The sequence below is a fragment of the Pelodiscus sinensis genome, chromosome 23 (genome assembly GCF_049634645.1).
Source record: "Pelodiscus sinensis isolate JC-2024 chromosome 23, ASM4963464v1, whole genome shotgun sequence".
Classification (NCBI taxonomy): domain Eukaryota; kingdom Metazoa; phylum Chordata; order Testudines; family Trionychidae; genus Pelodiscus; species Pelodiscus sinensis.
Window position 1 is genome coordinate 24018115 of NC_134733.1, and position 21653 is coordinate 24039767.

Consider the following 21653-nt stretch of genomic DNA (forward strand, 5'->3'; position numbering starts at 1 on the left):
TTGCCGTTTGCCTTTCCTGCCACCTGAGCGCCTGCGCGGCTCCCCGGGCGGCTGGAAGCAGCAGTGACGTTCCCAGTGAGCAGCCTCACTAGCCTGTCTTAGAACGAGCAGCCATCGAGGCTGAGCCAGGCTGTGCGTGGCGGGCAGACCGATTTCCTGCACGCCTGACGCTCACAGGCCTCTGTAATTAGTGAAGTCACGCAGAGAAACCCTGCCTGAGTTTAGCACGGGAAACAGAAGGCGTCTCTGGCTGAGGGGGAGAGCAATTACCACTGGTGCCCGATGATTTAGAGAGTTAACTGAGCAGGGCGTGCGAGGTTCTGCCCGAGTGCTCCAGCGACTTGCACCCTGGGCAAACTTGTTGTGCCGGGCGAGGGGCAGGCAGATCTGAGCCTCCCGGCTGTAAATCCGTGTAGTCACGAGGCTCGTGAAAGGCACAGCTACAAGGAGTGTTCGGGGGACATAAGCAGGTCGAGGAGGGTTAGCCGCTGTTCCCAGCAGGCGGCTCTTTGTGAAAAACTCTGGGCAGAAATGCACAAGGCCTTGTGAGACGCACGCGGCGATGCCACCTTGCTTCCCGTGAAGGCCACTGACCTCGCACCAGCTACAGGGCCGCACCTCCTATAGGAGCAAGGCCTGATGAGGCAACACCTCCCGGAAGATGCTGGAACTCACCACTGCCGAGCTCACTGCCCGGGCACCCAGCGCGTCCCCGCCCCGCTCCCATCTCCTTCGAAAGGCTGAATCCAGTGGCTGCTACTGGCGCCTTTCAGAGGAAGAGGCTGAATTTGCCATAAGCCCAGTTCCTAACACACAGATCGTAGGCTGGGAAGTTTCGCGTGCCTGATCAGCAGCTCCTTCCCCCAGCAGACCCCTGCGAGCAGCCAATGGCAAGACCAAGCTGCCGAAACCAACTCCCCCAGCAACGGAGCTGCTATTTCTAGTTCACAACACAGGCTGCTGTGCTGAACTTTAAAACCCAGCAGACCTTCTCCCGCTCGGCCTGGGTGTTGCTGAAGCGGCTCCGTACCGAGCTCTGCACCGGCCCACCGAACGTGCGGGCAGTTCTAGTTGTCGGCAAAGCTCGTCTGCAGCCTGCACGGCTCAGTCACACCCACGGAGCCTGCAGGGCGAGACCTCACCGGCTGGGAGCATTTCTTGAAAGGCTCTTTGTGCTCCAAGGTGGTGCCGCGAGGAGTCGCATCCACAATCCCAGCAGGGAACCAGGCCAGCTAGGCGTCTCCCCTGGGCCATGCACAACAGCAAGCACAGCCACAAAGACCATTTCTACTTACGTCTCCATTGGAGAACCCCTCTCGGTTCCGCCTAGAAGGAAGTGGCGGGTACAGAACCTCCACGGCCTCGCAGGAAGCTCACCCTCGCGCCTTTGCTGCAGGCTTACTTTTAGGGGACCCCTGGGGCCGACGCTTCCACTGCCAAGGGCTCTCGGTGCAACCCGATGGCATTGGGAGGGGATCCCGCTGCCTGTGCGCTGGGCAGGGGAAGGGCCGACCAGTAGACCTCTGCAGTCTGAGTGCGGGGGAGAGTCCTTGCAGCCGAGGTCAGAGCTGGAGGAGATCTCTCCGGGCCAGGCAGCTGAGCGTTTGGAAAGCAGCGCTTGTTACCAGGCATGACCCATGCAAAGAGAACTCGAAGGGGGAGATCAGTTACACCAGGGATCCCAACCTCTTCTATGCCGGGGACGGCAAGCCAGTCACAAACCTTTCACCAGTAACATTTTCTGTGCATATTTGCATATTCATTGTGTAAATAATGAATATGCAAATGTTACTGGTCTGCCAAAAGCCCCGGCCCCCATAGCTTCCCAGTGCCAGCCCTACCTCCCAGTGCTCCCCACCCCTCCACTACCCCCAGCGCCAGGCACTGACCCCAGTCTCCTGCAGCCACCCGACCCCTGCCAGCCCCCATCCCAAATGCCTCAGTGCCAGCCCCTGACCCTTAGAGTCCCCCTCACCAGACTCCCCCCGTGTCAGCCTCCAGAGCCCCACTGCACCCAACCCCCGCAGAACCTCCTCCAGTGCTAGCCCCCTGCCTCAGAGCCCTCCACCCCATAGAGCCCCCCAGCACTAGCCCTGTCCCCCTCACTTAGCCCTGCGCTGCCTCCCAGCCGCCAGCTGAGCGCTGCTGCCCGGGTCGTAGCTGCTCTAAGGCTGCTGTGCTGGGCTCTGCATGGCCCTCCCACCGCACAGCAAAGCGCTCTTCTGTGGCCAGGAAGAGACCCCGCCCTGCCCAGCGCTGGTTGGCTGAGAGGCGGGGCAGGACACGCCTCTCCCAACAGCCGTGGCGGGAACTGTGTACTCCAGTCCCCAGAGCTGCGGCAGCAAGCAGGCACGGACCGGCGGCTGGGAACCGCTGAGCTAGACGACCTCAAAAAGAGCCTGGAGATCACCTGTGGGTGTTGCTCCAGGGAGCAGGAAAACGCGCAAGGTAGCACAGAGCAAGGTGCTCCGAAGCCGCAGCACACTGCGCTCTGGGAACACCGCATTCCCGCAGCCAGCCAGCAGCCTGGAAGAGAACTCGCGATGAATTCTGGCCAAAGACAGCAACCGGGACAACGCAAAGGTCTCACGCAAACAGATGAGCGCAACTCTCTGGAGCAAACCAGACAGGCCAATTCTCCCCTCTCACGCACCACTTTTCACCCGTGAACCCCGCTGAGGTCAGTGGTGAAATCATTCTTTGAGCCACACCCGTCCTCTTCCCTCTCTAAAACCCAACCAGTCACATGAGCAAATTGTACCTGCAAGAGCAAATTCACGATTGCAGATCTCCCTACCAGGTGCCAGATGAGAGTGTCTGGAATGACATGAAGTCTAGATTCAGACACAGTGGAACGAATTCCTCCCGCTCCCTTTTCGTTCCCATGGAGGGTCCCTAACCAAAGGGCGTACAGCTGGCCAGGCTACACACACCCGTTGCTCCATGGAAATGGAATGTTTCGAGTAGTTTTTCTTGAGCAGACCTCCTAGCTCGGCAGTGGCAGACTTTGCAAAGGCCCAGCCCCAGGAATCGGTACAGGCGACTCCCGTGACAGCAGCGACGCTGTCCGTGCCCTCGGAGGTGCTCTGCAAGGTGCCTGCCCTCATCACATCCCGTGTAAATCCACGTGTGACAAGGGTCACTCCAAACTCAAGCAGGTGTAAGACACGACTGGCCCCTCAGATCCTTTCACTTCACTTAGAGCAAAGCCCGTTGGCCATGGCCCGCCAGCAGCGTTTCAAACCTTGACTACAGGAGTTATGTCTCCACCGTGGTATTCCGCCAACTGCTAGACATGAGGATGCACGAGAAGCTGAGCGCCCCCATTGACCTCCTCCGAGGTGCGCTAGTGCAGAACTGAGCCACGTTCTCACTCGGGAACCTGCTTTCATTTGCTGCTGGAGGACTGTCCAGGAAGTAAATGGGACCGAGCACTAGAGAGACAGCCCTTACAGGAACGGAAATCCCCGCCAGCACCAGACACTTTCTGTCCTAAAGCATCTGCAGTCGCAGACCAGGTAACACAAGACTTAACAACACCGGTTTGTGATGGCCTGGGTCACAGAATTCCCCTTGGGGCTGTCCTCCGGCGCGCTGATCAAGACACCGACGCTACCTCCTGCCCCCTGGGGCTCTCCCCCACCCTGTCCTGCTGGGCCAGAAGCTCCTGTCAGAGCTGGGGTTCCCACCCCCTTGCAGAGCAGCACAGACACGGAACCGGCTCAGCTCCGGGAGGGCTCAGCTGTATGGGCTCATCACCCAGGAATCCACCCTCAAAAGGGACCAAGACCCTAAATAAATCCCTCCTACCCTGGATAAAAGTTTAACACAGAGAAAGCTCGTCAGGTCAGCCCCTTGATCAGTGAACGAGAGAGCTGCACAGTGGTTGCTCCCCCCAGGTAATTATTTACACTGGGCTTGATACATGTTTTTATTAAATATAAAAAGTAGGATTTAAGTGGCTGCAATGAAAACAGGCAGATCAAAGTAAGTTACTAAGTTAAAATAAACAAACTGCCAGCGCATCTCCTAAGAAACTTGACAGATGCAAATTCTTCCCCTAAACAGCTGCTCTTATCTCAGCTAAAAAGCTTCAAGTCGGAGTTCTCTTTACTCCAGCCTGAATCTACAGCTTTTTTCAGTTGTTTGTTGCCAGGTTTCTTCATGTGTATCCCTCTTGGGGTGGGAGAGGCAGTTTCAGAGGCCAGCTGAAGACAAAGACCTGATAGCTTTCCGTTCTTTAAAGAGACTTCTCCCCAGACAGCGATCCTTTGTTTAACAATCCTCATCCTCATGGAAAAGTACCAGGTCACGATGGTTTCCAGTGCCAGGGGGCATGGGTCACAATCTTTCCAGGACCAGTTTGGGACAAACAAGATCACGCACTGGTCATTGGTCTGAGTACTGAGTCGGTAAGTTCCCAAAGTAGGGGTAATGGGCCTCATTAGCACATTTAGAATTAAAATCTAATTGACCGCCCTTCCTGGGACTGAAAAGATGAATCCTAGAGGAGACCCGTTTGCGGTTTGACAGGGCCTTGTCTGGGAACGCAGATCTCGGTTTAACAGCTCACCAAGAGTTCATTCATCCTCAAAGAGACTGTGACGAGCTCCAAGCACCCTTCGGGCAAGCAGCCGTCACTTTGAAAACACTGCGCAGAGACCCCAAGCTCTCCGCTAACGCTCCCCCTCTGCTCTGCCGAGAATTTCAGATCCCTCCACTCTCCACCGAGGCGTTAAAGTGGGATAGTTTGTGATGGATGCGATAGGTGTGTGCGCGTGCGTGTGTGTGCACGTGTGCATGTGTGTGTGTGTACGCACGCGTGTACACACAGTACACACACACAGGACAGACAGTGCATACACAAGGTAGGTGAATCAAGTCACTCAGGGCTTGACTGCAGCAGCCCGGCTGTGCCTCCGACGCGCTCAGTGAAGACACTAGCTATGTGGAGGGAAAAGCCTCCCGGCAGCACGGCTGCTCCAGTGCCCCAGGAGGCAGTGGCCATGTCGGCAGAGCGCGGTCTCCACTAGGCCTGTGGTCACCGTTACGCGGGCACGAGTCTCTAGCGTCGGCTAAGCCTGAGTACGGACATTCAGGCAACTGGGCTGATGGGGGAAGTTTCCCCATGGAGAGGGAACCTCCATCCCTAGAGGTGTTCGAGTCCCGGCTTGACCAAGCCCTGGCTGGGATGACGGAGTCAGGGTTGGTCCTGCCTTGGGCAGGGGGCTGGACCCGATGTCTCCTGAGGTCTCTGCCAGCCCTGGGATTCTATGAACCCACTGTATTTGGGGTTATCTGGTACATTCCAGACCCTGGTACTCCACTTCCAAACCAGAGCAAGGACCGCTCAGCAGTATCAGAGGGAGAGAACCTTGAGGGTATGTCTAGTTCGAACTAGGGTGGCTAATGTAGTCGTTCCAACTTGCAAATGAAGCCCGGGATTAAAATATCCTGGGCTTTATTTGCATGTTCCCGGGCACCGCCATTTTTAAATCCCCCTTAGTTCGAACTCCCTGCCTGCGGCTACACGCGGCATGGGCTAGGCAGTTCCAATTAAAGCTCCTAATTCCAACTACCGTTACTCCTCCTGCAAACGGGCCCCACGCAACAGCGGCACAATTCAGAACATGCGGAATTCCAACCCTAGAGAGAAGTCCCGATAATCCAAGGAGGAGGCTGATCTGGCTGAATCTGCTCCCTGAGTAGCGGTCATGTACTCTACCTCCCCAGGCAATTCAGAACGGCAGAGCTCATTCAGAAAACTGGGCAGAGACATCCAAGTGGTCAGATGCTCCACAATCTCGATTCCCGGGGACTGCACCAGCCTCTTCCCCAGGCCGGGAAAGACCAGACTCATTCAAGTGGCACTTTATAAAACACTGATGAAGGTGAGTGCCCTTCCCCCTGGTCTTGCAGGAGTTCTGCCCCCTCGGTGGTAATCCTGTCGGTGACTGCACTTGCCGCTGTGCTAGAACGGATGAGGAGCAGCGAGCGCTCAGAGTACTTCTCCCAATTAACCCCTCCTCAAACTCGAGCAGAGATGAACTTCTCCCCCCGGCTCCTGGCCCAAAGGGAGATGCTGCCACTTTGGACCCTGGCTTTCTAGCACACCTGCCAGCCGCTCCGGGAGGGCGAGAGGCACCGGGGGACCCAGGGCCAGGCTACGTCTGACAGCAGCTCATGCAGACGCTGCGCATCTCTGGGTCTGGGGGCCTACCCCAGGCCTGACGCTCGAGGAGTGCGACCGGCTCAGCATGAATCCAGCCAAGGGGACGGTGACGTTTGGTGTCTCAGGGATCAAGCATTATTCTGTATCCAGCCCCCAGCCACAAGCCGCCGCACAGTAACAAGCTAGCAGGTGAGACAGTAGTGTCATTGCGTCTGTGTCCTTCAGACAAGGCAGGAGAATACACAGACCCTACCGAAAACAGTCCACAAGTCGATTTGTATGGGGCCCCTCGTGGTGTGAGATAACCGAGGTAAACAGAGCCCCCCACGTATCCATCAATATTCAGCCGCCTTTCGAAGAACGCAGTAGACAGCCCCAGCTATCAGGTTTTCTTCCCAGCAGCACATTACAGATGGATACAAGGGGCAAACAGGTGTGGCCGATAAACACGGCTCTGCTGGCTAAGTTAGCAGCCCACAAAATGCTTTAAATGCCGGCGTGCAGAAAGGGATCTCCAGGGCGTACAATATTCAATCACGCAATACCTCCGAGTCAGCAGCGCTGCATTGCGTGTCAGCAAAGCGCTGCAGCTCAGGAGAGCTAAAAATACACCGAACCGCCGCCGCGGAACTGACAAGAGTGAATGGGGAAGGGGCTGCTTCAGCACCAGCCCGCCGTGGAGCGAGCTCCTGCACAGCGGGCGGCGGGGCCCTCTCTTCGTTCAGACATTCACATCCCCACCGGCCTTTGATCACTAACAAGGCAGGCGAGTGACTAAAGCCGCGTTTAAGAGAAGAGAAGCAGCGTTTGTACTGAAATCTCCCCAGTTTGAAGGTTGGCAAGGCTTGCTTTGCAACCACTTATTTATGCTTCTGTTTCGCTGCTGAATAATTGAAGGAAAGATCTTGTTAGACAACAAAACCCTAAGGACAGGACACGAAAAGCTGAAGTGTGCAAGCTATTCAGCCGTTAATGAACTAGAAATGAGACGTTCTTGAAGCAAAGACGGGAACGTTTGTTTCCACACAAGCTAGCAAGGCAGGTGCAGCTGAACGGCTGCGTGCTACGTCTTTACTAAAGACAAACCTCCCACCAGCACGTCGAGGGAAAGGAAGTTTGGGGCACTTTGAAACCCTTTGTGCTGCAGCCACTGTGACCTGCAGCAGCAGCCCTCCCAGAAACTCTCTCCCTTCCCGAGTCATCCAGAGGAGAAGGCGGGGGGGCGGGGGGAATCCAACGTTTAGCACAGGTATTGTGGAGTTTGCTCCCCAGCATTAGGGTTCGGGCCACATCATCACAGTGCCGGTGCGAACACTCCTGGCCTGGTCTCTGTCCATGAGATACAGGAGCAGAGATCCAGGTAGAAGGGAGGTTTCCCTAAATTGCACATAGGAAAAAGTTTGCTTCTCTCCTGCCATGACCGAGGGGGAGCGTGTGTGCTGGAGGGCTCACAAAGCCTCAGCGAGAGCAGGGCAAGGGCCGGGCGCAGGACACCAAGTGCAACCTGCGGAGGCGTGACGAGCCATGTCCTGACCTCGCTCAGTCACTGCTCCCTGGAGAAAAGCAGAGCTGCGAGTGGCTCGCTCCTGGCCCCCCCGCCGGACGAGCCCAATTACCGCGCGCAGGGGACAATTACTCCCGTGCCCTGGAAGGAAGCGCACTCGGCCGGCTAGCTACGGCGGCTCTCAAGAGCAGAGCACCAGGCGGTAGCTGCACAGAGTTATCAAGGCGAAAGGACCCTCACAGCGGGGCAGAAATGCAGCGCGGGGACAGCAGCCAGCGAGCTAGCAAGGACTCCCATGTGCACCCCGAGGCAGTGGGGGAAAGTCCTCGGTAACTAGCCGCTTTCTTCCCTTGCTGCCCGGGGCTCCAGAAGCTCCCACCTTGGAGGGGGAGGGGGGCGATCGCCTGAGGCTGGCTGTGAGATCCCCTTGAGAGGATCAGACCCAAGCAGAGAAGCAGCAGACCACCCAACACACTGCCGACTCGGCTTGGGGATCTCCCTAGCCTGGGTCTCAAGGCAAGGCGGCTGCCTGTTGCCTCCCCGGGCACCCAAACTGTCCCAGGGCAGTTACAGCCTGAGGGGGCATTTCTCCAGCGTCCGCAGCAGGGTTCCCAGCAAGCCCCTGGGCTACACAGGCCAGGTAGCCACAGCTGAGTGAATGGCTCCAAACGGGGCCACAGGCTCTAGCCGATCTGCTGGGTTAATCGGCAAGAGGGAGAAAATGCCAGACAAGGCCTGGGGGCGTTTCGCCAGATCGGCTCACTCAAGGACAAGCCAGCGTAGCTAAGAACAGGAAATGCCCAGGAAGCGGGAAGCCGCTGGCCAGGCCAGGCAGGCCCCACGACTCCCGTGTGAATTGGCTCCTCCAGGGAGTCTCGCCTTGGGCCGGGAATAGCTCAAATCGGCCTTTCCAGGGCCGGGGCAAGCGGCCAGCACTCGGGGCCTCTGCTGGGGACGGGGCGAGGCCTTACAGTGAATAATGGCCCCGTGCTGCTCCACAGGCCAGGGCTGCCCACGACAACACCGGCGGCGCGAATTCTTACCATCAGCTGTGCCACAGGCAGCGGCTTCCCCTCCTTGCTCAGGGACACGTAGGTAAAGAACGCGCTGACCGCTCGGTATCGCTCTTTGGGCTCATCCACAAACGGATCCGCGTCCACAAAGACCTCGATCTCCATGGATTTATTGCTGGTGAAGGTCATGCGTCCGGAGATGGTAATGACACAACCTGCAAAGACAGACGGCTGGGTTAATCGGTGCCTCCTAGGGCGGTGGCAGGCAAGCGCCGCCCGTGATGCAGATCAGAAGAGCGCTGCGCTGCGGCCGTTCCAAGGCTGGACTGATTTTCTGTTCAGTAGCAGGAGAGGAACGAGAAGGCTTGGAATGTTTCTTGCCAGCTGTGGGGGCTGGTTTTGCTCCCCTTTCTGTGGCCGGGAGCATGCTCCCGCTCTGTGATGCCAACAGGCAGCCGAGAGGAGTACCCGATGCTCTGCCCAGGCAGGCAAACGCCCGTCTCTGTCGGGGACGTCTGCAAAAAGAGCCAGTCAATCTACCCTACCACACCCTTTAACCTCCTCTGGGGAACCTTCTTAACAGGCTCTCAATGCGCCCCGCACCCCATGAGAGCGGAGATCTAGGAGGCTTCTGCCCCCGCTGACATGCCTCCGTCTCGGGCAGAGCAGGGCTGTGGCTCGCAGCAGCAGAGAGCACAGCACCGCTTTCGGACAGGAAGGGAGGGGTACGATTTACAGTGGGAAGCTCTGCAGGAACAGAGGGAGGCAAGGTCTTTGGAATCTGGTCCTATCAGGGCAACATCACTACTTGGCCCAGACGAGCCGCCGGCGCGACAGGACCAGGTCAGCCCTGCTTCCCGGCACTGTTCGGGGGCAAGGACTCCGAGGCCAGACAGAATCACAGCACACCGCCCTGGAGCCCCTAGCCAGGCTGTCGCCCTGCCAGAGCGCAGAGAACAAGCTCCACTAAGCCTGGGAGATCAGGCTGCACCAAAGCCAGGGGCACGGGTGTGGCTAGCGCCGCTCACACACACCAACGGGGAACCAGAGCCCAACACACACTGGCTACACAGGGACACTTGTCCAAGTCTGCCTGTAACCTACTGACCTGAGATGTCAATATTAGTCCTAGGACCAATCACTCTACATGGCAACCACAGGCCAGCAGGCCAACGGGGCTCCATCTCATGCAGGGATACCAAAGCGACGTGGCTGGCACACGGAGGCTGAAACTGCAGCAGAGAAGACAGAGCTGAGCCCTCAGAGCTGGCGGGATGAAAGGCTGGAGCACAAGGGACCTTGCTATGTAGGATATTGGATCATCAGGCCGACGCCTGAAGACGGGAGAGGTCCCTTGTCTGTGCCGTGATACGTGGGCAAGGGGCCAGGGTGGCAGGGGGCTGCCAGGCACTGAAAGGTCCGTAGCTTGTCAGAGGGTCGCTGGGCTGGTAACAGATTTTTCTCCAGCAAGAGGTGGGCAGACAAGTGCAGGAGCGGGCAGGACGCTGGGTGATAGCAGGTTCAACATCAAAGCATCGTGAGCCAACCCTCAGCCACCCACTGGGGCAGGCAGGCACTTCTGAACCGCCTTTCAGAGACAGGAAACTGAGGCACGGGCTCACAAGGTCCCGCTCCCCAGAGTTCAGGCCTAGAGCCTAGGTATTCCTGTTTCCCAATCCCCCTGCTCAATCCATTAGATCCCAGCGCCCCGAATACAGCCCTGGGGTCTGGCGCTAGGGGAGGCAAGAGGAGATCAAGTGTTTGCATATCAGGACTATGGCTGGACAGCCCTCCACACTAGGCCCCGGCTGACTCCCTCAAGCAGTAGGGCAGCGCTCAGGGGCACAGCCCCGAGGCCAGAAGTCCTTCCCCCTCCCCCGGAGCAAGTCTTCTGGTCTGAATACACGTCCCCCCTTAGGGACGCTTCTGAAAATCACTTCAGTGAGGAGTAAAACTCAACAGGCAGAGCCCGTGGCAGACTCAGGCGATGGTCTAAAGCAGGGCTACGCAGCACGCGGCCCGCGGGGGGATCCTTTGAACGTGGCCTCCGCTGGGAACACGCCCCACAGCGGCGCGGTGTCTCCCAGGCAGCGTGAGCACTGACAGACGCACGCGGACGGACTGGCTGGAACAGGCGGGTGCAGGGTGTCAGCGTTTCTAGCTCCAGGGAGGAGGTGCCGGGAGCGCCAGGGCATTGTGGGAAAGGAGCTATTTGCATATATTTGCGTCTATGCAACCATACTTAAGGGGCAGCCCTCAGCATGTGCTGAGAGTATCATTGTGGCCCCCGGGGCTTCCAAAGTTGGGTAGCCCTGATCCAAAGGGCTCGTCTTTCCATCTACCGGCTGTCGCTTTATCACTCCTGCTTCGGCGCGATACACGCGTCTCCGAGCGCACTCCTGTCTACGTCCGCACTCCACCACGCCGGTGGAGTCACAACGAAAGGCTCGCAGCAGTGGGTCTTTCAGAACAGCTCCAGTTCACCATGGGGCAGCGAGAGGCCCTCCTGTCAGGCTCCTGCCCCTCTGACCCTTCCACTCCCTCGTGCTGGCTTGGCCAGCAGCAAAGGCCCTTTAGTAAGTACCCGTTTGGAAGTGCGATTCCACTTGTATTTCAGCACAAACGTACCTCGTCTGCAATAGCAATGTTAAAAGTGGGGGGTTTGTAACCGTGTATCAGAGGCAGCAACATGGGGAGAGGGGGAGGGGCAGCCAGCTCTGCGGGAGCCGGTATGTGCAGGGAGCCGGCTTAAAAGCCGGATCACCACAAACACCAACTTCCGCCTGCTCCCTGCTCTCCCCAGTGCTGCTGCCTTGGATACAGGGGCAGCAGTGGGGTGGGGGCGTGCCTTGCGTGTAACCGTGAAGGTTAGCCCAGGCTCATCGGTTTCCTGTTTAAAGGTGTACGCGGTCACATCCCCAGTCTCACTAAGCAGAAGAACCAGAGCAGTGCGTGACGAGCCATTTAAGAGGCAAAGAGCTAAGACAGATTTTCTACACGTCGGCTACAGATAAATTCGCCTAATGAGTTTTGACATTTAAAAGGAAAAACAGCCAGCTCCCCATGCTAATCATTGCCATTATCTAGCATTTCGAGCCGGCTTGAAGAGATGAATACATAGAAATGGATTCCAATAGATTTCACGTATAATGGAAGCAAGTAAGGTCAAACGCCACAATGAAGATAATCACATTTTCTCAGAGCTCGTACAGAGCAGTAGCCAACAGCTCAGACTGCAGGGATGCAGCTCCAATAGCTCTGGTGCTAATGTGACTGCAGGATAAACACGCTGCAGGTCACTTGAGTCAGGTCTCTGTCTGGACGCTGCCTGAGCATCCTGGTTTTCCTGGAGGCCATTCCACCCTGTTCCTGGCATGTTTCTGGGCACGTCTTGAGAGCCAGGCTAATGGCCCACAAGCACCAGGATCCCACCACCAGCTGATGTCTCACAGGAAGCCAAAGCCCAAGCTGAAAGTGCTCGAACCAACCCTGACGCATTCCCTAAGGAAGGAATGGCTGCACCACGGGCCACCGCAGGGCTCCCTTGTCTGAGGGTTGGAGCGGGACCGAGTGCCTTCCAGGCCCATGCGCCTCCTTCCTGCCACGCTACGTGCCCGAGGGAGAGCCAGTCACGTAGGAGTTTGTGAGGTGCCTTGAACGGGGAATGCGCCGCAGCGGTCGCTGGGTTAACGCGAGCCACCAGCATGAGGGCTCATACGCGCTGACAGGCCGGAAAGGGGATTTCACTTCCAATACATGTCACTAGCAACTGCCTCATTTAGGGATTTACACTCTCTGGAGTTCTGGTAGGAAGCTACAGAAATCCCCCAACAGGCAAATCACAGTTACGCAGGGGAGAGCTTTGCTTTGCTTTCTCCAAGTGCCAATCACACCACAACGCTTGACACCAAACAAGCCCTGACAATGGCACCCAAACCGTCGCAGCAGAGACACAATCCCACAAGCAGAGGTCTTGAAAACATGCTACTTGAATGACATGTGGGCCCATCGGGACGGTTTTTCTCTAAGTTAGGGGTATGGGAGAGCCAGAGCTGCCAACGTTTAATACAACCAACCAAGCACCAAATATTCCTTGACCACGACTGCAAACCGTTGTAGGAGATTGTGTGTGTTAATACAACACGCCGAAAGCATCCACCAGACTACACAATAGAGCCCTGTAAGCTTACCTTATTTTGATGGAATTGTGGAACTCCTCCAAAATTAAGTTACTCTAAAAGGTAACCGATTCCGAAGGCATTGAAGAATGCATGTGATCTCATTCTGGACCTCAACAAGCAAGGAAACCTAGAAAACCGCAGAATGGAGGGAACAGATCACAGGTCTTACCACCTTCCACTCCGAGGGCAAGGCACCCGGCAACTGTCCTTGTACGTGACACGGAACACGTACGTGGAACATTTACCTAGCCCTGCCAGTACCACACTACACTGTGCACACAGCTCGCCCCCGGGGAGCGAAGAGAAAGCAAACTGCCCACCCCACAGACAGCCATGGCGCCAGGTGAGCTGCGCAAAACACTCCCATTCAAAAGTATTACTAAAGCTAATGTTTGAAATTGAGTTCCCATTACACGAGCACCAGGCCTCTGCAGTCCCGCGTCGGTTACCTAAAACGACAATTCTTGGTTACCAAGGTCACAGGGCACGTCACAAGCACTGTCCTAGATTACAGGGGGTGAGCAGGCAGGGAGGAAGTACTTGCAGGTGCGCCACCCATGAGAGGTTTCAGAGACTGGCAGTGCGGCGGACGTGCTCCCAGGGCCCAAACGGAACAGAACGACACGGTCGGCAGTGCCGCCTGCACCAGCTCGCAGCTGGACAAGGAGCAGCAGCTGAAACCGGGAGCTTTGCTCCTCTTCCATGGGCAGAAAACGGCCGGCCTGTCACAGGGGAGCATCTCTTGGGCTGGTCCAGTCGGACCCTGTGTAACATGCACATTACGTGCATGGCAGCATCTTTCATACGTCAAATGGGAAATGTTCTCTAGAGACACCCACAGAGGAAAGGTTCATAATTTGCAATCGATTCGCGAGTAAAAGCAGACTCAGGTGGAAGAACTTGCTGAATCCTGCACTCGGAGCTGGAACCAGGCCAGGCTCCCGTGAAGCCCGCGTGTCTGTCGACGTAGCCGGGTAAAGCCTGGCAGTGGAGGAGCTACGCTGCCTCTCAACGTTCATGTAATTTTACACGCAGCGGTGGAAGCTGCCACCTCCAATGAATTCCCGCCCGCGAACAGTGATTAGCGCAGCCACGGCTCAGCACGAAGGGGCAGAAAACAGTCGCCTCTTCTCCCTCCCCTCTCCCAGGGAGACAGGCTCGTGCCCCCACAATGAGAACAGCAGCGCTGCTACCCAGCCACGCCAGGCAAGCGCCGTCCTAGAAAGACGGCTCTGTGGCAAAGAGGAGGATGCACGTTTCTTCCTGCTGGCTTCAAAGTAACAGTGCAGAGCACCCCGCTTCCAAAACTGCACCCCCGCCAGACGGGAGGGAGGGAGGAAACGTTGACAAGTGAAATGTTTTTGGCAATTTCTCTGGGTGGGCAGAATTCATCCCTCCCTACACAGAGACCTGCACAAAACATGGGCTACTCTGGGTCCCTAGGAATACCCAAAATATGTGGCTACATAGGGCACCTGAAAATTTGGGGCACCAAATTTTCAGATGCCTCTGTGCAGCCGTGAGTTCTTGTACATATTGCTCTGCTGCTCCCTGTCCGGCACTTCCCCAGAGCGGCTCTCTCCAGTCCACTGCAGGGCTTCTCCCTCCCTGATGCCCTCCTCTTGGCCAGCAGCAGCCGGCTAGGGATGGCTCCCTGCTGCCAGGCTGGCTGCAGAGAGGATCCTCTGGCCTCTGCAGCTCCACTCTGGCTCCAGGGAAGCCCCAAGCTCTGCTAGAAGCAGAATGGGGGGGAGCAGGGAAGCCCTGAGCTCTGCTAGAAGTGGAATGGGGAAGCAGGGAAGCCCCGAGTCCCAGCCAGAAGGCATGCACGGAGGTGGGGGGAATGCCCCAGGCCCTTGTATGTGTAAGGACATCCCACTTTGTCCCTGCCTTGGAGGACTCAATTGCAGTCCATGCCCTCTGCACAGGGATGAATCCCTAAAATCTGCAGGTCCTGCAAACCCCTGGGAGGAGCGAAACTAACTGGAGCTAACTCTGAAACAGACGGAGGCAAATACGAAGTCTGGTTTAGTTCTCTCCCCGCCTCTCCAGTTGCTGAGGACCAGAGTGGCGAGAAGGGGGCTGGAGCGTCGGGTTTGATTTTTTTTTAAGGGGCCTATGAACCTGGTAGCGTCTGGCCCTCTGTTTGCTGGACTTGGGACGGCTTTACGCAGACAGCCAGGGGGCCATTAGGGCTATGCCATAGGCCCAGCAGGATCCAATTCTAACCTCTCTCCACGAGACAGAACCTCAAAGACAAAGAGACCTTTCCTGCTTCGTTCCCCAGCTCACCTAACCCGTGTGTCCTACTGGACCCTTCCCGTCCCTCTGGCGCTTCACGGCGTTCGGCGAGCAGCACTGCTCCTGAGCCTGGACCAAGGGACACCAGCGATGATCAAGCCTTCTCTCGGGCGCCCGGCCTCTCCCAATGCACCTGCGCTGCTAGCCAGCGTTCCCCACTGGCGGTGATGGAGTCGTGCTCACAGCTGACACGCCAAACACGGGACTGGCCGCAGGCGGGGAATAAGCAGGAGGTGAAGCTGTCAACGTCCTGAAGAAGCCTCTCTCCCACAAACGGGCCCACGAAGGAAACACACGGGAAGGAAAGAAAAAGCAGGCGCCCTAGGCGGTAAAGACGACTTCTGAATGGGATTCGTTAGGACTCCTCGCCAATGTCAATCGCCTGGGATTTTACTGCTCCTGCCGGAAGCGTCTCTGCCTTCGCTTCCCTTGGTTCATGATTCCTGGTTGCTCTGTGCACTTGCTCCTCTCGGCAAACCCCCTGCCTGTGCCCAGCGGCCCGCAATCCTGCGGGCGTGACCCCGAGGTGCTGGCCGGGGGCCGAAGCACTGTCGCCTCTCCGCTTGCGAAGCCTGTCGGAGACTCAAAGCCGCGTCTCAGCCAGGGGGCCCAAGAGACCAGATCAGTTACTGCGAGGAGTCGGTCACCGCCTGGATCCTGCGCAGGCCTCACAGGGAGCGCCGCAGTCCGCCCCAGCGCCGCTTCTCCAGCGCTCTGCGTGGGGCGGAGGGGCACAGCCCTGGGGCGGCCGAATGCCGGACCCCAGACGCTTCCGATTCAAATAGCTTATTACAAGTCAAGCTCAAGCTCACAGCCGCCAGCACTTCTCCTCCTTCCTCGAGTCCCAGAGCCAATTCCAGCAGCCCTGCACATGTGGCACCTGCTTGCAGGCTGACGGCGCATCAGTGTCCATCTCAGATGCAGGCCCATGCAGTTCCTGGTGCCTCTCCTGCCCAGCCTGTGCTCTGACCGCGGGTTCCCTGGTTCTCAGGAGAGCGCTCTCCTCCACGGACGGATGAGGAGACTCGTACAGGACAAGGGAATCCCCCGACCCACTGCCCAGGAGAGACAGCAACGCTGCCCACACAAAGTGCTGCCAAATGCTGAGCAACCTGAAGATGATTTTTTAAATCCGATCTCTAGGCATCTACAGGAGCTGGCAAATGACGTGCAGAGAGGGGTGGGGTTTCCCGTTGTGCTGGGCCTCTTCTGGGAGAGCCCCTGGAATCTCGCGCCACCGTCTAACTGCAAGCCCCTCTTGCCCCGGACTGAGACGGAGGCCCCTCGGAGCGGAGGAACGGGGGGGCTTCCTGAAGGGAAAGATGCTCTCTGGCAGCCTGCAGGAGTCACTTCATCCGAGCCAACGGCCTCTGGAAACGTCCATCGTTGCTGCCGCCCCCCCAAAAGAAATTCGGAGTGTGAGAGAACTGATGGACACACGGATTCCAAGGCTGGGCTGGGTTCCTTCTGGCCACTCAGAGGATCCAGCAGGAGATTGCCACGTTGATCCCAGCACGGTTTCTGGCCCTGTGGCGCCAGGGAAGCCAATGGAGAACAAAGCTCTGCTCGATGATTCAGAGGATCTGAGTGAGGAACGGAGGTGGCGAGAGATTGTTTCCAGCTCTGGGAGCCAGGCTGGGGGTGCATTCCAGCTACCGATTTCAGCTGCTTCACTTCCACACACTGGGCTCTGAGCTGCCGTAAAGTCCTATCGGGCAGAACTTGGCGCTTGCACAGTGCAGTGACAGACGACCTCAAGCGGCCGCAATTGGAGGGCGGTGTCTCTTCCCCTGCGCATTAGCTCAGCCAATCGCTGAAACCCCAACATGGCTCCTCTCCCCAGCCACTCCTGCCCGGGCTGAAGTGTGGATTGAAAAAGGGACCACGCCAAAGCCAAGGCCTCCCAGAGCAGCAGGGAATGAGTCAGCAGGCAAGGTCCTTCCACTGAGACCTCCAGTCCCCTTCAGTGCCAGGGTCCCTGCTGAAACAAAAGACAGGACGATGTAGCACTTTAAAGACTAACAAGATGGTTTATTAGATGATGAGCTTTCGTGGGCCAGACCCACTTCCTCAGATCAAACAGTGGAAAAAATTGGCACAACCATAGATACCAAAGTGATACAATCAAAAAAATGAACACACATAAAATTGACAAATCAAATTTTAGAACAGAGTGGGGGTGAGGAGGGAAGGTGAGTGTCTGAGCGGTAATGACAGTAGGGGTGATAATTGGGGAAGCTATCTTTGTAATGGGTGAGATAATTAGCATCTTTGTTGAGACCCATACATGAAGTGTCAAATTTAAGCATGAATGACAATTCTGAAGCTTCTCTTTGAAATCCGGAGTTAAAATCGCTCTGAAGCAATAGGCATGTTTTAAGGTCATTGAGGGAATGGTCAGTCTGGCTGAAATGGCAAGCAACAGCTTTCTTTCTGCAAGAGAGTCTGATGTCTGTTTTATGTGCATTGATTCTTTGGCCAAGTGTCTGAAGTTTTTCCAATGTACATAGCAGACGGACACTTTAGGCACATGATGGCATAAATTATATTTCAGAAGGCAGATTTGACTGGTTTGTCAAACCTCCCGAAGACTTCCACAGCGCCCAACAGAGAGAGAGAGAGAGACCAATTCAATCCTGATGCAAGTGGGAGCAAACCTATTTACATGAACGGCATTGCAGGCTCCTTTGGCAGGTCGGAATGCGGCGAATCGCTCTTATTGGACTAGCCCTCGCTTTGCCACGGATGTGCTCCATTTGAAGAACTAGGCAGCAACAGACGAAGGCAGCGATTGCTCTAGTTCTGAAAGTCTCCCTGCATGGCACCCATCTGGTTAGTGCATGTCCCCTCGGGCACTCCAGCTAGACTGGCCGCACAGCGACAACAGCCAAAGGGATGAAACAGCAAAGAGGAAAAACCGTTAACTAGCCCTGACCCTGGCCCGACATGGCCCTTCATCGACTCACAGGATCCTAGGGCTGGAGGAGGCCTCAGGAGTCATCGAGTCCCACCCCCTGCCCACTGCAGGACCATCCCAACTCGATCATTCCAGCCAGGGCTTTGTCAAATCGGGATTTAATCACCTCTAGGGATGGAGATTCCCCACCCACCGGTCCCTCGGGAACCCAGCCCAGCGCTTCCCCACGCTCCTAGGGAAATAGCTTTTCCTAATGTCCAACCTTGACCTTCCCCACTGCAACTTGAGACCATTGCTCCTCGTTCTGCCCCCACTGAGAACAGCCTCTCGCCAGCCTCTGTGGAACCTCCCTTCAGGCAGTTGCAGGCTGCTCTCAGATCCCCCCTCGCTCTTCTGCAGACTAAACAAACCCAAATTTCTCAGCTTCTCCTCATAGGTCATGTGCTCCAGCCCCTGAATCATTTTGGTTGCTCTCCAATGTGTCCACATCCTTTCTGTAGTAGGGGGAACCAGAACTGGACACAACACTCCAGCTTCTCATCCTGAGCCAGCCCAAAACATTTTGGCATCTGAGGCAGGGAACTCAAATGACGCCCCCATGCTCCCTCGCTTGGGCCAAAACTTTGAAAGGTCTCAGTTCTGCCTCCTTCCTGTTCTACTCCCTCACGGTATTGCTCTGCTACCTACCCCCATAATGGAGAACTAACAACTTAAAATGCCTTGTTCAATAAGTGTGAACTAGTGGCGCCCCCCCCTCCCCCCGTCTGGCACTGTCACCCCAGGTCCTTTTCTGCAGAACTGCTGCTTAGCCAGCCAGTCAACCCCCAGCCTGTAACAACGCTTGGGAGTCTTCCATCCCAAGTGCAGGGCTCTACACTTGTCCTTGTTGAACCTCAGATTTCTTTCCGTCCAATCCTCCAATTTGTCTAGGTCAGTGTCCTCAACCTTTTTTTACAAAGTACCCCCTTTAAAAAAAAAAATCAGTACCCCCAAGTACCTACAGTTTTCAGACACACAATTTTTTTTCTACCATTGAAACACATTTCTTTAAACAACTTAATTGTAGCTGGGCAGGCGATGAAATTTTTGGGTGTAAAAAGTACAAAAATAACGAAGCGCTGTAAAACTTAAAACAAAAATTCAGTTTTCTCCAAGTTTCATTTGTGTTCATGTACCCCCCCCCCCTCGCCCCGAATTCTCTTGAGTACCCCGAAGGGTACTCGTACCACTGGTTGAGAAACACTGGTCTAGGTCTTTCTGGACCCTATCCTTGTCCTCCAGCGTATCTACCTCTCCTCCTAGCTTAGTGTCATCTGCAAACTTGCTGAGGATGCAATCCATCCCCTCATCCAGGTCATTAATGAAGATTCTGAACAAAACCGACCCGTGGAGCACCCCGCTAGAAACCGACCGCCAACTGCCCACTCTAAGCCAGATGTGCTGCACAGAATGCTGTCCTAGGAGAGGACTATGAAAGTGAACAAGGGACACGAGATTGCTCTGTGCACGCAGGCATGCTCTCATTCTGAACGTGCAGCCATTTCCCCTGCGTCCAAACTGTTAATTGAGCTGGGGAAGCTTGCATTCGGGGAGATGGCTGCTTCACTCAGGGACCAGGCGATCTGACCCACATTTTCTCCTGTAAATGGCTTAAAAGCATTTAATGAAATTTAACCTTTGGTTTTTGTTTAAACGTTCCTGTGCAATTTCCTCACAGTAGGGAAAGGGGGAGTTTTTCTTGACGTCTCAGATTTTAAGCTAGCTGAAGCCAGAAGACGAGCAAATGACCTTTAGACCAAGCTTATGTTGCGTAGCCTCATGCCTCTCTTTAAAAGCGGAGTGTGTAGTAAAAGTAATGTCTGAAAGTGCCTCGATACAGGAGCAGGTAAAACAAAGGGCTTGTTCAAGGGGGGTTGAGATTAAAGGTCACGTTTTCTAAAAAGCAGCTTTTTCTGTACCTGGCCTACCCCCGGAAGCAAGACTCTCCTGGCCTTAAACAGACGCTCTGTGTCCTGCAAGCTTAGGCCTGCGTTCCAGGTTAAACAAGAGCGTCTTCCCACGCTCATGAGAATCGTGAGGGTCATAGAATCATAGAACTGGAAGAGACCTCAGAATGGCATCAAGTCCAGCCCCCTGCTCTAGGCAGGACCAATCCCAACTAAATCAACCCGGCCAGGGCTTTGTCAAGCCGAGACTTAAACACCTCTAGGGATGGAGACTCCACTACTTCCCTAGGGAACCCATCCCAGTGCTTCACCACCCTCCTAGTGAAATAGTTTTTCCTAATCTCCAACCTGGACCTCTCCCACCACAACTTGAGCCCATTGCTCCTTGTTCTGCCATCTGTCACTACTGAGAACAGCCTCTCTCCAGCCTCTTTGGAACCTCCCTTCAGGAAGTTGAAGGCTGCTCTCAAATCCCCCCTCACGCTTCTCCTCTGCAGACTGAACAGACCCAAGTCCCTCAGCCTCTCCTCATAAGTCATATGCTCCAGCCCCCTAATCATTTTGGTTGCCCTCCCCATGGAACCCTGGGGTCAGGGAGAGGGAGAGACAGCCAGATGGCAACTCGGAGGTGTTTTATTCTTTGCTATTTAAGGACGTTACTCAGTGAAAGGAAATCCAGGAGAAATCCTCTTTTCCATTCTGATCTGACAGATCAACTTTACAAAAGTCCAAAAAACGGCACCAACAAATCACAAAGCACCAACCTACAAAGGGCGATTTGCCCGTATTTTGGAGAACGAGGTAGAACATTCTGCCATTTCCATTCCCATGGGAACTGCATGTTAACACAGGAACTGAGAAGGGCCATACTGGAGCAGTCCATAGTCCACGTAGTTCAGATGCCAGGCGCTTCAGAGGAAACGAACAGAGCAGGGCAACTAGCAAGTGAACCATCCCATTTCCAGCCCCTCCTGGCGGGTAGAGGTTATGGGGCACCCAGAGCATAGGGCTGCATCCCTGACCATCTTGGTCCCCAGCCATTGGTGGACCATCTCTTTGTGAACTTACCTAACGCTCTTTTGAACCCACATATGCTTTTGGCCTTCACAAGGTCCCCTTGCAACAAGTTCAACATGTGGATTGTGTGAAACATTCCTCGTGCTTGTTTGAAAGTTGCCACCTATTCATGTCACTGGACAACCCTTGCTTCTTGTGCTACGTGAAAGGATAAATACTTCCCTCTTTGCCTTCCCCACTCCATTCGTGGCTTACAGACCCCCACCGTAACCTCCTGTACCATTGCTTTTCTATTCTAAACTGAAGAGTCCCAGGTTTTCCCCCTCGCCTCATATGAAAGCTGAGTAATTTAAGAGCAAAACTTTTTAAGACAGGACCTCTGTATAGAAGTTTGATGGGCATTAGGGATTTAAAAAAAAATCAGATGTTTTGTTCATTGTCAGTGAAATCTTTTCAAATGAGTTACTATTTAATTTGTATATAAATGAGAATTAATCGTAAGGTACAGAATTAATATTAGTAACCTAAGCAGACTATGGAAAAAAAGTTTGTGTAGCACCACTAAAACATTTAGAAGTACAGTAAAACTCCGATGGTCCGGC

At 55.4% G+C, this 21653-nt stretch overlaps 1 protein-coding gene across 3 annotated transcripts in view; it reads right to left on the reverse strand.

The window, feature by feature from the left end:
• The window catches only part of ACOT7 (acyl-CoA thioesterase 7), a 126849-nt gene that overhangs the window by 15456 nt on the left and 89740 nt on the right, over positions 1-21653 (reverse strand). For all 3 annotated transcript variants that reach the window (XM_075906806.1, XM_075906808.1, XM_075906807.1), the window contains one exon: positions 8720-8904. In XM_075906806.1, coding sequence (XP_075762921.1) covers positions 8720-8904 — 185 coding nt within the window. The remainder of the gene's footprint in view (positions 1-8719; positions 8905-21653) is intronic.